This window comes from Mastigoproctus giganteus, chromosome 13, assembly GCF_048544385.1.
Source record: "Mastigoproctus giganteus isolate SK-2022 chromosome 13, ASM4854438v1, whole genome shotgun sequence".
NCBI classification, from domain to species: Eukaryota; Metazoa; Arthropoda; class Arachnida; order Uropygi; family Thelyphonidae; genus Mastigoproctus; species Mastigoproctus giganteus.
The window spans coordinates 111,447,103-111,462,407 of NC_143587.1; the positions used below are offsets into that span (position 1 = coordinate 111,447,103).

At 36.0% G+C, this 15,305-nt stretch overlaps 1 protein-coding gene across 1 annotated transcript in view; it reads left to right on the forward strand.

Moving 5' to 3' along the window:
• LOC150076361 (protein arginine N-methyltransferase 3-like) overlaps positions 1-15,305 on the forward strand; it is a 240,780-nt gene that overhangs the window by 142,621 nt on the left and 82,854 nt on the right. The window contains exon 8 of the mRNA XM_090387332.1: positions 7,646-7,782. Within this exon, the coding sequence (XP_090243458.1) occupies positions 7,646-7,782 (137 nt within the window). The remainder of the gene's footprint in view (positions 1-7,645; positions 7,783-15,305) is intronic.

Genomic DNA, 15,305 nt, shown 5'->3' on the forward strand with positions numbered 1-15,305 from the left:
GGAATTAATTTTTATATTTAGATATATACAGTCGAAGCTTTATATAATAACCCCCCCCCAGGGGAATGAGGAAAATGGTTGTTATATTGATTGTTCATAATATCATCAAAAAAAAAATTTTTATCTTGAACATTTAATGTAATTCTACTAATACAGTATAGTATAATCTTATTTATAATATGTACTACAGTATTAAACAAGAAAATTATGGTTGTAAATTTTGCATTGATTGTAGAGTGCAGTGAGGTAACAATTAAACTGTAAATTTTACAATGTAGGCTACATACTTATCAAGATTTAACACAAGCATTGTTTTATACTTTAAAATAATCTGTCAAAACACTGTTTCAATGGTAGAGCCTGTTTTAAAAGAGAATTATGAAGTTGCAGTTATTCATTTTCACAGTTCGGCTGCTCTTGAAAAAATCTAAGCACAAGTTCTAATCCTTGAGTGTCTTTCGCTGAAATTTCTTGTTTAACCACTGTAGGTTCATTGCTACAAATTTCTTCAAAGAGTTCTTCATTTGTGCATATCCTGAAACATTCAATGTCCAGATCCACTTCTGCATAATCTTTGAAGCTTAAGTTTTCCTGTAAGTTTAGGTGATGACAGACTTGCTCAAATATTTCTTCCCTATTATCAGACTGTTCTTCACAATTAATAGAGGAAAAAGCATGCATAACTTCACACATTGAATCATTCAAGGTGGTAAATCCCACATGTTTGAAGAGGTTAGCAATCACTTTTTCATCAACTTTAACCCATGCTGAAAATACATAAATACATTGCCTGCAGGATGTCGATTCCACATTGAATTTTGCTTTCAAGACATAGCACAATTTTGTTTAATAGCATTCTTCGGTATAAATTTTTATGGTGATTATATTTAAAAATAAAAACCACATGCTTTTTTTTCCCCCATACTTTGTGACTCAGTCATCATCCCTGCCCTGTGGTTTTCAAAAAATGTATTATGGGGGGAAAAAGTTCTTTTTTTTTTTTTTGATCATATGACTAAGCACATAAAACTGTACTACACTTATTCATCATGGCAGTATGGTAAATCTTTGTTAATTCAAAGTTCAAGAGACCATATCACATTTTTATGATTTAAACAACTTCAAAATATCAAAACAAGATAAGAACATAGTATTAATTGAGAGATAAATTTTTAAAGTTAGATATCATTAGAGAATTTTCACAAATCTCTCATTTAAAATTTTAAGTCTTTAAGTTTCATTTCAGTAGACATGTTTTCATTTGTGAATAGATGATTAAATCTATTCACAAATCTGCTCATGTTAATTTAGTTGATATATGAAAGATAACAGTTGCAAAAAATTTAATCAAGTTCTTGCAGATGATAACAAGATTAATGTTTCACTTTGTTGCCGTTACCAGAACACAACTCAATGTAAACAGCTGTATGTCAAAATAAGTACTGTTTTTTTATCATATATAATCATACATATGATATACTTGCTAAAGAGAGAGTATCCATACCTTGAGATATTATTTATTACTTAATACTTGTAATTCATGCAAAAAGGGGTGACATTTTTCTTTTTTAGTCTGCTCTTGCCGTTACTGCTAAATTTGTCATACAGTGTTTCCATTAGCTGATGACCACTTTGACATAACCTTAGAAGAGCTGAATATGAAGAGATATAATATGCCCAGTGAGTACAGCTGCAAAAATGTATGTTTGATTAGTTGTGAAATTTTACATTGATTGTGTGGAATTAAATCTATTTTTTGTGCACATAAGTCTCTATTTATGGAAAACCAATGAAGGAAGAGACAGGCACCCATTTACTAAAATAAAGCATAACCAAAAAATATATAAATGAGGTCTGGTCAAAACATTCAGAGACCAAACTAATATTTGGGAAAACATGAAACTTACTAGTTATTCATATGGATCTTTGAAGTATGAGAACCATCTGAATAGCTGGGGATCGGATAGTTTCAAGTCTCCTTGACACTGCATACACTAATTTCAGAACTTCTGGAATTCTGGAAGCATTTCTGATAAGACTTCTTTTGCAGTTGCTGATAGTTCTTGGGCAGCATTCTGAATAATTTCTTCAGTCAATACAAATCTGTACCCTTTCAAGTGGACTTTTAGCTTGGAAAAGAAAAAATCACAGGGTTCTAACTCTGATAAATATAACAGATAGGAGACCATAATAACAGGGTATTTTATAAGAAATTCTTGAATGGAAAGCTTCGAGTGCAGAGGCATTGAAATGATGCAAGCACCAATTCTCTGAATACACTTTTCTGGTCTTTTTTTTTTTTTTTTCTGAACAATGCAGTAGCACTGTAGAACTATTTTGTAATATTCCTGGTTCACTATTTTGACCATTCAGGATAAATTCATAGTGAACAGTACCCTGCGAGTCAAAAAAAATAAAAGGAACATGATCTTCACATTTGATTTCGAGATTATCTTGCTTTTTTTGGGCCTTGGAGAAGACAATCTTCTATTGAGAGGACCAGGTTTCCAGGTCATAGCCCTACACCCATAATTCATCACCATTAATGATGGAAGAAAGGAAGTGTGGATCAGCAGCAGCACATTGATAAAAATCCTGACATGCAAGAACTTGCCACTCTTTGTGATTGCAGTGAGGATGCAAGGCACAAACTTGGCTGAAACACGTCATATTCCTAAATCTTGTGTTAAAATTGATTGAAATGCCCTTTTTTCCTTATTCATTGTTTCAGGTAAATAGAGTGAGTAGATAGATAGATAGTGGTATCATGTTGTTGGAGACTACTTTTCCAGAGGTTGACTTTACCTACTCTAGTGCCAAGTAGTAATTATTTCTACACAGACTGGAGACTTTCCTCCTATATCAATATGTTAGAGCCATGCCACAAGAAGAAGCAGTATGCTGTTTCTGCTTTTTATCAAAGATTCATTGAATATTAAGATATTTGAAGTAAAGGAGCCACAAGCAGGAACAGAAGCATCCATGAACTTAGGCATTGTACTTATAGAGTGCAAATTTCACTAATTTTGCAGAGCTGTTGCTAAAGATAAAATCATAATGCAAATTATGATTTTCTGGTAGCAGGAAAATTATGGATTCCATGGTAGGGATATATATATTACAGGATCATCTTAATTATAAATGAAATTATAAGAAATTGCAACACAGTGTCATGAATGTGATCTCACAGAATTTTCATTCTTCGATTCTTTATTGTGTCTTGAGTTCAATAACAAAATTGATAAAGTTATATGATATCAGAGTTTGCCCTGATACAAAGATGGACAGAGCAATTAAAATAATAACCAGGGTCTTTGAGACTTTTATAAATATGTCAAAAAATGGCAGTTAATTCACAGAGCTAATATGATTCTTCAGTTAAGTTAATGATAATTCTAAGTTAATTTGTTACTTAACAAGCTTAAGTAATAAGTTTGATACATATAGGATTTACAGCTAAAAAACCTCAGACTGCCAGAAGAGTTTACTGACCTAAATTAGTGTGATAGCTGAAGTTGTGCAATTGCATCATTACATGACATTATATTGTGAATTCCTTCATAACAAGTTGCCTATCTCATTATACTTTGAATAAGTAATGCTTCACCAGCAGAGAAGACTTTGTTACCACCACCACCCAGATGACTATTTCAAGCCTATTTCGCCCCTCATTGATGAGTGGGTAGGTACCTTGAGGGCAGCTTGTGAAGGAATTCACAATATGAGATGCTATGTAATGATTCCACTGCAAAACTTTGGTTGGTTTACTATGTATAAAAATGATGATATTGCACTAATTTCTATGACACTAAACTCTTCCCATAGTCTGAGGCTTTTTAGCCGTTAATCCTATATGTATCAAACTACACCCCACTTGCCATCTCTCATATTGTGAAATTAATTCACAGCTGGGTTGTCAGCTGTTATACCATTGGGGTACCAACCCAGTTATTCTTAGTGGGTAGTAGTACCCACTGAGAATAAATAAGAGTAGTCTTCTCTAAAAGGGAAGCATTACTTACTTGAGGTATAATGAGATAGTCAACTCGTTGTGAAGGAATCCAAAATATGAGATGTTACATAATGATGCTATTGTGCGACAGTAATAAGTTTGTTAAGTGATAGAAGGAAAATTGAATTTCTCTTCTATCACCATCTATCAACTTGTGCATGAAAAAAATTTAGAAATAATGGTACCATTATGGCACAGATGGCTGCTTGAAGGTATTAGTTAGCAGTGACCCCTGAAAGACTAACACTCTGTGGATGCCTTATGATTCAGGACTGTACTACCTAATAACCACTATTGTCATCAAGCAAAAAAAAAATTGCAATTCCAGCAGGTGCTGGAATTCATCTATTAGCATTTGGATAAGGCAACGATTTAAAACCTCAAGTCCTATCTTTGTAAAGAGCAACATGTATCTCTCATTACAACATTCAAAGTAAACTAAATTGTCTTGCTCAACTGGAATTTAAATAATAACAACTTATTCTGAAATGATTTGATGTCACCAAACAAATCAGACCAATTTTCTTTTCCTTTGTAGTTAAAGCATTTAAATTCATAGAAATGTATGTATGAATTGCAAGATCAAACAGCCACTCCATATTTGATAGTGTTTTATTGGTTTCCCTTTTTCTGTGTTGAAACATTTGGTGATGTTTCAACAGCCACATTAAAGCCATGTGATCTTGTAAAATTTACAGTTGAAATAACCACTTCATAACGTATTGGAGATCCAATACTTTCCCATAAAGAGCTTCTTGATGCACAATGCAGTGAATTCCAGTCGGAGTTTCAGCTCCGATACCTATCATTTTCTTGGTTATTCTACCCATAAGCCTAATGTTTTTACCAGTCATATTTTTTGATATTTAATCCTAACTTTTCGATAGATTGGCAAAAATTTTCAAAAAGATTTTCACCTGTAGTTGTTCCACGCATACTCTATAGATCAGCTAAATCTTCAACTGGTACAAAATTATCATTAATTCCACATGTGAAGATGAGGAGTTGGGCTGTGTCATTTACATCAGTATTGTTATCCAGTGCCACACTAAAATATTTCATTTGTTTTATGTTTTCCAAAAGTTGTTCGAACAAATTCTTTCCAGTATCTTCTACTCTTCGCATAATTGTTTGTCGAGACAAACTAATGTGTTGTATCATTGTTCGTTTCTCCGGACAAATTTTTCCCCAACTTTTAACAAACAACGCTTAACAAATTCACCATCATTGAATGGCTTACTTTCAAAAGCGATCAAATGTGCAACTTGATAAATGGTACTTACAGCAGATAAATTTCTTGACTGATACATTTTCAGTATGTTTTGTTGTTTTCTTAATTCGTTTTGTAACTTTGAACGCTGCTTTTCTCAGCACTTCTTTACGTTGATCATAAGATTTATGATTGGAATCAGTGTTGTTTTAAATTACATTCTTTAAAAACTCACACAGTCTCCTGACACACCAAACACACTGCTCTTTCATGGTAATCAATGAAGAAATAATCTTCAGTCCACCTTGGATCAAAAACACGATGCTCCAAATCGATTTTCCCCTTTTGGAACGTTTTTCAGAATGATTTTTTTTAAATTCAATACAAATTAATAATTAATTCAATGCAATGAACAAACTATATCAAAATACATAACTCTATTTAGCGTACATATGACTGCACTGAACCACATGTACCTGTTTGACACAGTCGAGCTGGACGCTTGCATGCCTGTACATGCAGTGGCGATCATGTTTTAGTTCACTTTCCACTCGGGCCTTATAAAAAGTATTCGTGGGCCATAGGTTGGACACCACTGTCCTAGCTTATCTGTAACCAGTAACCAAATGCAATTACAAAGCTTAGCACTATTATCATTGTGTAGCTAGACATAACGCCTTCATGTCAATGGAAAATAGTGCATAAGCAACTTACTGCAAGCTAGAGTTACTTCTCACACAGCAAGTTGTCACAGGCCATTAAGCTATGCTTATAATATTCACTGCTGGCAGTAGAATTCTTTGTCTCCCATAAGTTTTCATTTTCTAAGAATTATCTTTCTGCATTTCTTTCTTACTTCTATTATGACTGTGGTCTCTGACTACTGGGATATGCTACTAATATTTGCCCAGCCTGTTTGCTTCTTCTAAGAGCTATCCTTTTGCCTTTTTTACTTCTATCTCCCAACAAAAAATTCATCTAGTTACTATATATCCTAGTTCCCCAAAAACATATTGAAATTTTCAGAGCTGTTGCCACTGGGAAATGAATCACTTTCAGTCCACTGTCTGAACTAATCTGACACATAGATTACATAGTTTGAATTGCATGTAATGCCTCTCAGATATTATTATGAAGATTTCAGGCTTCCTTATTTTACATTATATGGATCCAAGTAATTATTAATTTTTTTAGCATTATTTTCTGCTGTAAAATAAATTAAAATAGTTTCCCTTGCAGAAATAGCCTAATATTTACATGGTAACATATGTTTAATTTTTTTCTTCTTTGATTAACTGCTATTGTTACCTATGTAAGTATTAACTGTGATCAAAATTACTTAGTTTGCCTGATTTAGCATGCAAGTGCATAACACTACAATCTGCTATGTGCTTCTCTTGACAGTGTAAACAGGTTACCAGAACAGCAAAAAAGAAATATGTCAATGAATATACAGAACTTTTCCAGTAGAGACAAAAAGACAGATGATGATTAGGCTGTGTTTAGTATATGTAGAGACATAAACTGCACTTCAGGAAGAATGCAGACTTGCTGAAAAGAATACAAAAGAAAATTGAGATTAGTTATGGGTGTAAGGAGATATCCAAAAGAATCATTTGATCGAAGTATTAGGGGCTAAATAAAGTAAAGTAGATAATTTTTTCTCCTTCTCCTTTTCTCCTTATTGGTCTGTATGTCATTTCTGAAGCACATAATTCACATGTAGACATACATAAGAAATTTTTGCTAATATCCAAAATGCTATAAAAATAAATTCCTGATTGCATATAACCCATATAAATTCAAAAGATTAGACACACGAGGCAAATAATAATTACACATCCTGCTTGTTAGCTCACGGTAGTAGGTTTGGAGGGGATACTAGTCTTTCCCTCATGTGACTATAATATGGAGCTTCTGCCACAGTCAGTATGTTATGTCTGTAGGAGAATGCATTTGTGTTGTGGTTTACAATTGTGTCAGCTGAAAAATCCAGAATAACGATGGAGTGAAACACTACTCCTCTGCCTGAGATGGGATAACTACTGATTGAAGAAGCCTTTAACATTCCTCATTGCCAACAGTATTTAAACCAAATCTCTCCAAATTAGAAATGAGTGGTATCACCACTGTACCATCATGGAGGACACGAGCTAAATACAACCTAATGATGGAGGATATATTGCTCTGAATTATGGTTTTTTTTTTTTTTTTTTTTTTGGTTTTTTTTTATGTTACATAAGCTTTTGCTTCCTTGCATTTCTGCAGTACTAATACTTTATATTAATTATGAAATTAAAGTTTCTTTGTATTCTTCAGATTTGCATGGATACATGAGAATTGTAATTTTGTGGTGGTTGTTTAGGAGCCAATATATTTGTTAAACTTCTGCATTGTCTAACATATCACACTGTTGCTTCTAGATGCTCAGAAATATGTGAATTTTTGGGACGATGTATATGGCTACAAGATGTCATGCATGAAACAGAAAGTTTTGAAAGAACCTAGCATTCAAATTGTAAAACCTGAAAGCATTTGTTGTCAACCAATTGTTTTAAAGGTAGGTAATTAATGTTATGCTTTTAAAATGTATAACATTAAAAATAATTTATTTATATACAAGATGTGAACAAAAGGTGCAGAGACCAAACTCATATTTGGGAAATGAATAAGTTTACCTGCTATCTGCTTCAAAGCAACTTAATGCTGTATGGGCTTTTTTAGAATAGCTGATGATTACTGTGTTGCATTCTGAATAATTTTTAGGCATTGCAATCTGTGACTTTTAAGGGGCTTTAATCTTGGGAAACAAAAAAATATTTTGAGTCTAAATTCAGTGAGTACTTCCAGATGAGTGACCACAGTATATAGTGCCTCATATAAAGCACTGAGTGTGTAGGGGCATTTTCATAATGCAAACACTAATTCCCTTAAGCCAACTTTTCTGATTGTTTTCTCTGAGCAGCATCATGCAATCACCATAGAACTGCGTTTTAATATTCCTTGTTCACTGTTTCACCAAGCAAAACAAATTCATGATGAACAGTGTCTTGTGACTTAAAAAAGTGCAGTAAGAATGATTTTTTGCATTTGATTACTTTTTTTGTTGGGGAAGAGGCCTCAGTAAAATCATTCATTTTAAAATACAGTTAAACACACAAAACACCTTCTATTCAACATATGCAGATTCAGACTGACAGCAGATAAATGAGCGATTCATATGTTACTATGTCACTGGTTATGTTGCAATAAGTTCTAACTCCACAATATGCAATTTCATGATACAAAATCAGTCTCTGAACCTTTTGATCACACCTTATATATATATAATGGTATTGTCTTTTTTTTTTTTTTTTTTTTTTTGTATAATTAACTCAATTTCTTGTAAAAAAAAAAAAAAATGTTTAAGCACAAGTGCTTAATCTAGAAAGGCCTGACGTAGCCGAGTGGTCAGGAGCGAGAGTGCATAGCACGCATTCCTTGAGTGACCGGGGTTCAAGCCCATGACTACTAAATACGATATAAATATTTGTATTGATGATTTATTGTAAACTCTACTGACTTGGTTGTTGTGCCGGAGCATAAACAGAAAATTTATTTATTTTTTTTAACCAAATCCCAGCTTATCTGTAACCAGTAACTAGATGCGATTACAAATCTTAGCACCTATTATCAGTGCAGCTAGACATAGCACCTTCATACCAATGGAAAATGGTGCTTAAGCAAGTTACTGCAACCTGGAATTACTTCCCATGTAACAAGTGGTCTCAGGCCATTGGGATATGATTCTAATATTCACTTCTGGCAGCAGAATTCCTTGTTTCCCATCCAGTTTGAAATACACATTATAGAATATCCTACAATCCTACAAATGATATTATAAAAAGCAATATTTTTTCTCATCCAAAGAAAGTATTTTGTTAGTGTAAATTATGGAAGTAAAAATATTAAAACACAAATTATTAAAATTATAAAAATAAGGATATAATTATTAAGACCACAAAACCCTGCAAATATTGCTGTATAAACTATTCATAGCAGTCTTAACAGTATACTGATCCTCAGGATTGTGTAAAATCACAATTCTAGAAATTAGTAGGAAAGTGCTCTAAAGTTGGAAAAATTTTTAGATATGGAGTTTATAATTATAGAAATAATGCAGGCAGAGAATTTAGTGCCACCGCATTAAGGAAGGAAAGAGATGAATATTAAGAGCTCACTCCCAAAACAAGATTTTGATGAGAAGTTACTTGTTTGTGTGAATTGAAAAATGAAAGTGCTTAATTAGAGTAATAGACATAGCAAACTCTCTGGATTTATGACAGAGAACCCATCTTTTTTACTTGATTTCACCCTTCTCCATCTCACCATTGTAATACAGTTAGCGATAAAGAGTTTCTTTTAACAAAAAAATTTTAAAATTAAGTTAAAACTGGGTTTTATTTAATTTTGTGAATTTCTACTTATTTTCATTAACAAATTGGCCATAAGATGTGCTGTTGCAATCTACATTTCAAAATAGAAACATACAATAATAGTATGTTCTCTGTTTCTACTTGTGTATTGTGAAGTTAATTAACATTGATTCTCCATGTATTCTAAAGTCTGAAAACAGCAATGCGTTCGCCTTGTGTACTGTATATACAAAGGGTACTAGGAAAGTTTTGCAATATGACGCAACAATGAATCACAGGAAGCAGCTTGTTGCTGCATGTTGAGACATGTTCATACATGCATAGTAGCCGCCGCGCCAAGTCGATGGGCTCAGTTATTCATTAGTAGTGAGAGTGTAAAGTGCTTGCGATGGCATCGTGGTCACGAAATGAGATAAGGACAGTTTTGCGGTATAATTTCGTGCATGGTTTAACCATAGACCAGTGCTTAGAAGAAATGACTCTTGCACTAGATGATGATTGTCCACATCGTACAACGATATTCAGGTGGTATAGAGAATTCCAAAGGGGAAATTTCACTCTGGAGGATTCTGAGAGGCCGGGAAGGCCACGAACGTCAGTTACGGAGGAAAACGTTACTGCTGTGAGGAAAATGCTTGACGAAAACAGGCGAGTGACCTACCAACAGATAGAGGATACTTTGGGCCTAAATGCACCAGCAATTCGTTCGATTCTGCAAGATCATTTGCACGTGAAGAAACTTTGTTCTCTCTGGGTGCCGCATCAACTGACTGAAGAGCAGATAACACGACGTGTGACTTGGTGCCGGGAGATGTTAAAAAAGTTTGATAAGGGACAATCTCGGTATGTGAACAACATCGTGACAGGTGACGAGACTTGGCTGTACTATTACGATCTGCCGACCAAGGCTCAAAACAAAGTTTAGGTCTTTGATGATGATGACACACCCGTAATTGTCAGAAAATCCCGATCTGTAAAGAAGAAAATGATAGCTGTATTTTTCAAATCGAGTGGAATTGTGGAACGTATCGTTTTGGACACGCAGAAGACAGTCACAGCTAAGTGGTATACTGAACAATGCCTGCCTAAAGTCATTGGATCTATGAAGAACCTGCAGCCAAAGTCAAGAATGGACACCTGGTACCTCCATCACGATAATGCTCCAGCTCACCGCGCCAAAGCCTGCACCGAATATTTGACCACGACAGGACTGAAACTTCTCGAGCACCCTCCCTACAGTCCAGACCTTGCTCCCTGTGACTTTGCACTGTTCCCGCATGTGAAAATGAAGCTAAAAGGGAGGCGGTTTTCCAATGATGAGGACCTTCTACGGGCTTGGGACAACGAGTGTGCTTTACTCCCTAGTGAAACTTGGCAGAACTGGTTTAAAGATTGGTTTCGGAGAATGGAGAGGTGTATTGAATGTAGAGGAAATTACTTTGAAAAAATTAAATAAACAAAGCTGTATTGCAAAACTTTCCTAGTACCCTTTGTATTTCCTGTCACTTGAATTTTTCAATTTCAAGTGGCAGGACACATGATGTAATCAGATATTTGCAAAAAAAAATTAGCCTAATGATAGCATGCAGTGCATAGAAACAAAGGCAAAAATATATGTTACATTTTGTGGTGGTCATGATGATAATGTAATATAATATGTGCCAAATATTTATTTGCATCTTTTGTTATGTAATATAATCTTCTTCTGAGATGTGCTGATCATGCATGGGCATTTTTTTAGAAATATGTTTCCCAATAGCAAAACAATACAGTTTTGGATGAACAAAAACAACAGTCATTGTTAGTGAAATTGCACAGATAGGGAAAGAAGAAGAAGGTTTTGAAAAATAGACCATTTTCATTTACTACAGATGGTGGTAATCAAAGTGATTTCAAGCTATATTCAATGGTGACGACATTTTTTATAATAAAAAAATCAAAAACAGCTTGCTCTCGGTGTCAGCATCTGAAGATGACAGGTACAACATTGGACATCTTTTGAAAAACTTTTTAGTTACTTAAGGGGATCCTACATACTTTAATGCACCTGTTATGTAGGTCTAAAAACTGGGGTAGCAACTGTATTAAAAGAGGAGATTGAGTGCTTGGTGGTAATGTCCTATCCTTGTTATCTTATTAATTTGTGTGCTGAAGAGGGATTTGTGTGTCTTCATTTTGAAAGTGGATGAATATTTGGTGAAGACTGACTACTACCTAAAAAGAACTGCTAAAAGAAAATATAGATTTAAACAATTTAAAATAATGCATGCCACTGAAGTAAAAAAAAAAAAAAAAGATTGGGAAGTATGTGTGTACACACTGGCTTCCTCTTTTGTTAAATGTGTAACCAGATTGGTAGAACAATGGCAGCCTTTGACAAGTATATAAAGAGAAGTTTAGAAGTGGTGAGAAAGCAATAATATGAGCACTTTTCAGAGCTACCAAATTTAAAAAGTACAATGACTAGTGAATGCACCGGCTCATGTTCAAATGCAGTTTATGATTCAAAAGTTTTGAAAGAAGGCAAATTGGTGAACAAGAAAAAAGAACTTTTGAATTCCAGATGTCTGGTAAAAGCAATTGTAAGCAAGCTGCTAATTCTGTGTGTTAGTTTTTGTGCAGAAAGCCTGTTCATTCTTTCTTCCTGGCTTAAAGAAATTTGCTTGTTTCCTTTAAATGTTATGCCAACTTTTAAAAATCTGAAAACTCTTTAATATAACATCCCTCCTCACATCCATGTACTCAGGTCGTTACTCCTAGATATGCTGAAGAATCATTATCATCAGCCATTTTCAATCCACTGCAAGATGAAGGCCTCTCCAGCAACTTTCCAATTCCTGCTGTTTTGTGCAATGGCCAACCATTTACTACCCACAAACTCTTGAATTTCATCTGTCCATCTCCATTGTTGTCTTCCAGGTTTTCTTCTAGCTCCTCTTGGATACCATTCTGTTATTTTCTTAGTCCATCTGTCATCATGTCTTCGAGCTGTGTGTCCTGCCCAAGACCATTTTAGTTCTTTAGTTTTGATGAGAATGTCCTTTACTTGAGTTTGCTGCCTAATCCATGTGTTTCTCTTCTTATCTAACAGTCTGATTCCCAGTATAATTCTTTCCATTCTTCACTGTATACTTCTCAGCTTCTCTTCCATTCTTTTGGTGAGTGCCCAAGTTTCACTTCCATAAGTCATAGTGGGGAGTATACATTAGTTCATTATTTTACGTTTCAGACAAATCGAGATATTGCACCTCAGTGTGTGACTATATTTCCTGAATGCTGTCCATCCAAAATTTATTCTTCTCTTGACTTCTAGCCATTTATCATTATTACAGCTAATGACTTGTCCCAGATAAGTATATGACCCCACCTTTTCAATTACTGCTCTTTCAATCATCATATTCCTTTCTGTGGCATACTTGTTCACCATTACTTTTGTTTTAGCCATATTCATCTTTAGTCCTAAATCCTTACTAACTCTGCATAACTGATTAATATTTTCCTCTAATTCTCTGGGATCGTGGCTTATGACCACAATGTTATCTGCAATCGTAAAGTTTAGGTACTCTCCATTTATATTGACTCCTTTCTGCGACCAGTCTAATCTTTTGAAAGCTTCCTCAAGGGCAGCAGTAAACAACTTCTGAGATATTGTGTCTCCTTGTCGAACTCCTTTCTCGATTTTAAATTTGCTACTGTCTTTGTCTAGTCTAATAAAGGATGTAGCACTCTCATATATTTTCTTCAAAATCATAATATATGGAGTATCTATGCCTTGTCTTTCCAGTGCCCCTCGACGTGGGCACCTGTACGTGGTGAGGGGACCTCCCAATGACGCCGCTGGACTTCCAGACTAGCATCACTGGGATCCAATGCCCACAGCCCAGGTTCCAGGCTTACATCAATGGAATCCGGCGTGTTTGCCGTGCGCTACGACCAATGGAAATTCAGAAAGGGGGATCCTGGTGGTTGAGGGGCCCAGCTTCAATACACCACTTTGACCCCCCTGCTTCGACAAGACGGGAGATCCTGGAAGGCCCGGCTAGGATCAATCAGCTAGTAGGCTCGCCTGCGAGGGTCAACCGTGTAAATGCCACGCCCCTACCCTCATGGTCCGAGGGACAGGATTCAGGCTGGCGGCGGTGTGGGTATGGTGTCTGGGTAGCCCTGGCGTTCCACTCCCAAGCGCATTTATTGCATGCCGGGTAGTGGACGTCCCTTTGGGCTCCGTGGTGGGTGGGGAGCCCGGGCATTGAACCATATAAAAACTTTATGAATCCTGATAAATTAACTCCTTCAGGGGCCCCAACCCGGTCCCTATCTGAAAGCATAGAGAAAGATTCAGATAGCATTATTGCTAAAAAGAGGCAGCGAACTGAAGTACCATCAGGGCCTGTTCCAATGTTCCAATTATACACTCCACCGGTGAAAAAACGATTGGTAAAATGTGCCCTTTTTTTATTCAAAAAGGGTTAGATGGGTTAGCAGGTTCACCCAAATCAGTTAAGAGGCTTCATTCTGGAGATCTCTTGATTGAATCTAAAAATGACAGGCAATCAGAACATCTCCTCCGAGTAACATCAATCGGAGGAATACCCATAACAGTGACACCACACAGAACACTCAATTCATCGAGAGGTGTCATTTCGGAGTGGGACCTTCTCGACGTAACCGAGGAGGAAATCTGCTCCGAATTAAAACCCCAGGGAGTTATTGCCGTCAAGAGAATTACTGCGCGAAGGGATGGAAAAATTGTTAAAACCAGGAGCGTTATCCTGACTTTTAACTCTCCTAAACCTCCTGACGAGATAAAAGCTGGATACATCAATTGTTCAGTGCGTTCATACATTCCGAATCCTTTACGGTGTTTTAAATTCCAGAAGTATGGACATTCTCAAATGGCCTGCCGTGGAGTCCATGCGCTCAATGCGGTGCAAAGGACCACGAAACAACAGCATGTTCAGCCGCAAAACCCACCTGTATTAACTGTGAAGGCCTATTCATGAGCATGCCAGAGGTGGAAAGAAGAAAAAGAAATTCAACGGCTGAATGCAAAGCTAAATATATCATACCAGGAGGCAAGGAAATCAGTCAAACCCCTGAATATCAACAAACCTACCTACGCCCAGAAGGTAGCAGGGAGATGTTCCGTCGGAACTCAGACGGACATGACCATTCCTCCAAAGGAGTCTTTCACTCCCATCGCGTGTTATCTCTTAAGTTCTCAAAAACCTGCGCAGAAGGACCAATCAGCTGCCACTCCTATATCGGTACCTCCTAATGCTCCACAAGTAACAAAGGTAACTATGAAAGAAAAGAATAAAAAAGGGGAAGTCCCCCCTAGTACCCAAGAAAAGATGGATGTCGAGCAGAAGGAGGTACCCGAAGATTCAGTCTTGGAACTCTTTGCGGAGGAAGAAATAGACACGGGACAGTGTCCATTCTTCCCCAAAAAAGATAAACCCAAGACTGATAAAAGTAAGCCCTCAGCAACTCGGAAGCCGCCTGATGGACCCACCAAGCCAAAATAATGGCTAAATTCCTACAATCGAAATGTCGTGGATTCCGGCAAAATATTGATGACATCAAGGCTCTCCTGCAAAAGCACAAGCCAGTTTGCTTTTGCTTGCAGGAGACATATCTTAAGGCAAATGATGATCCCACCATGCAC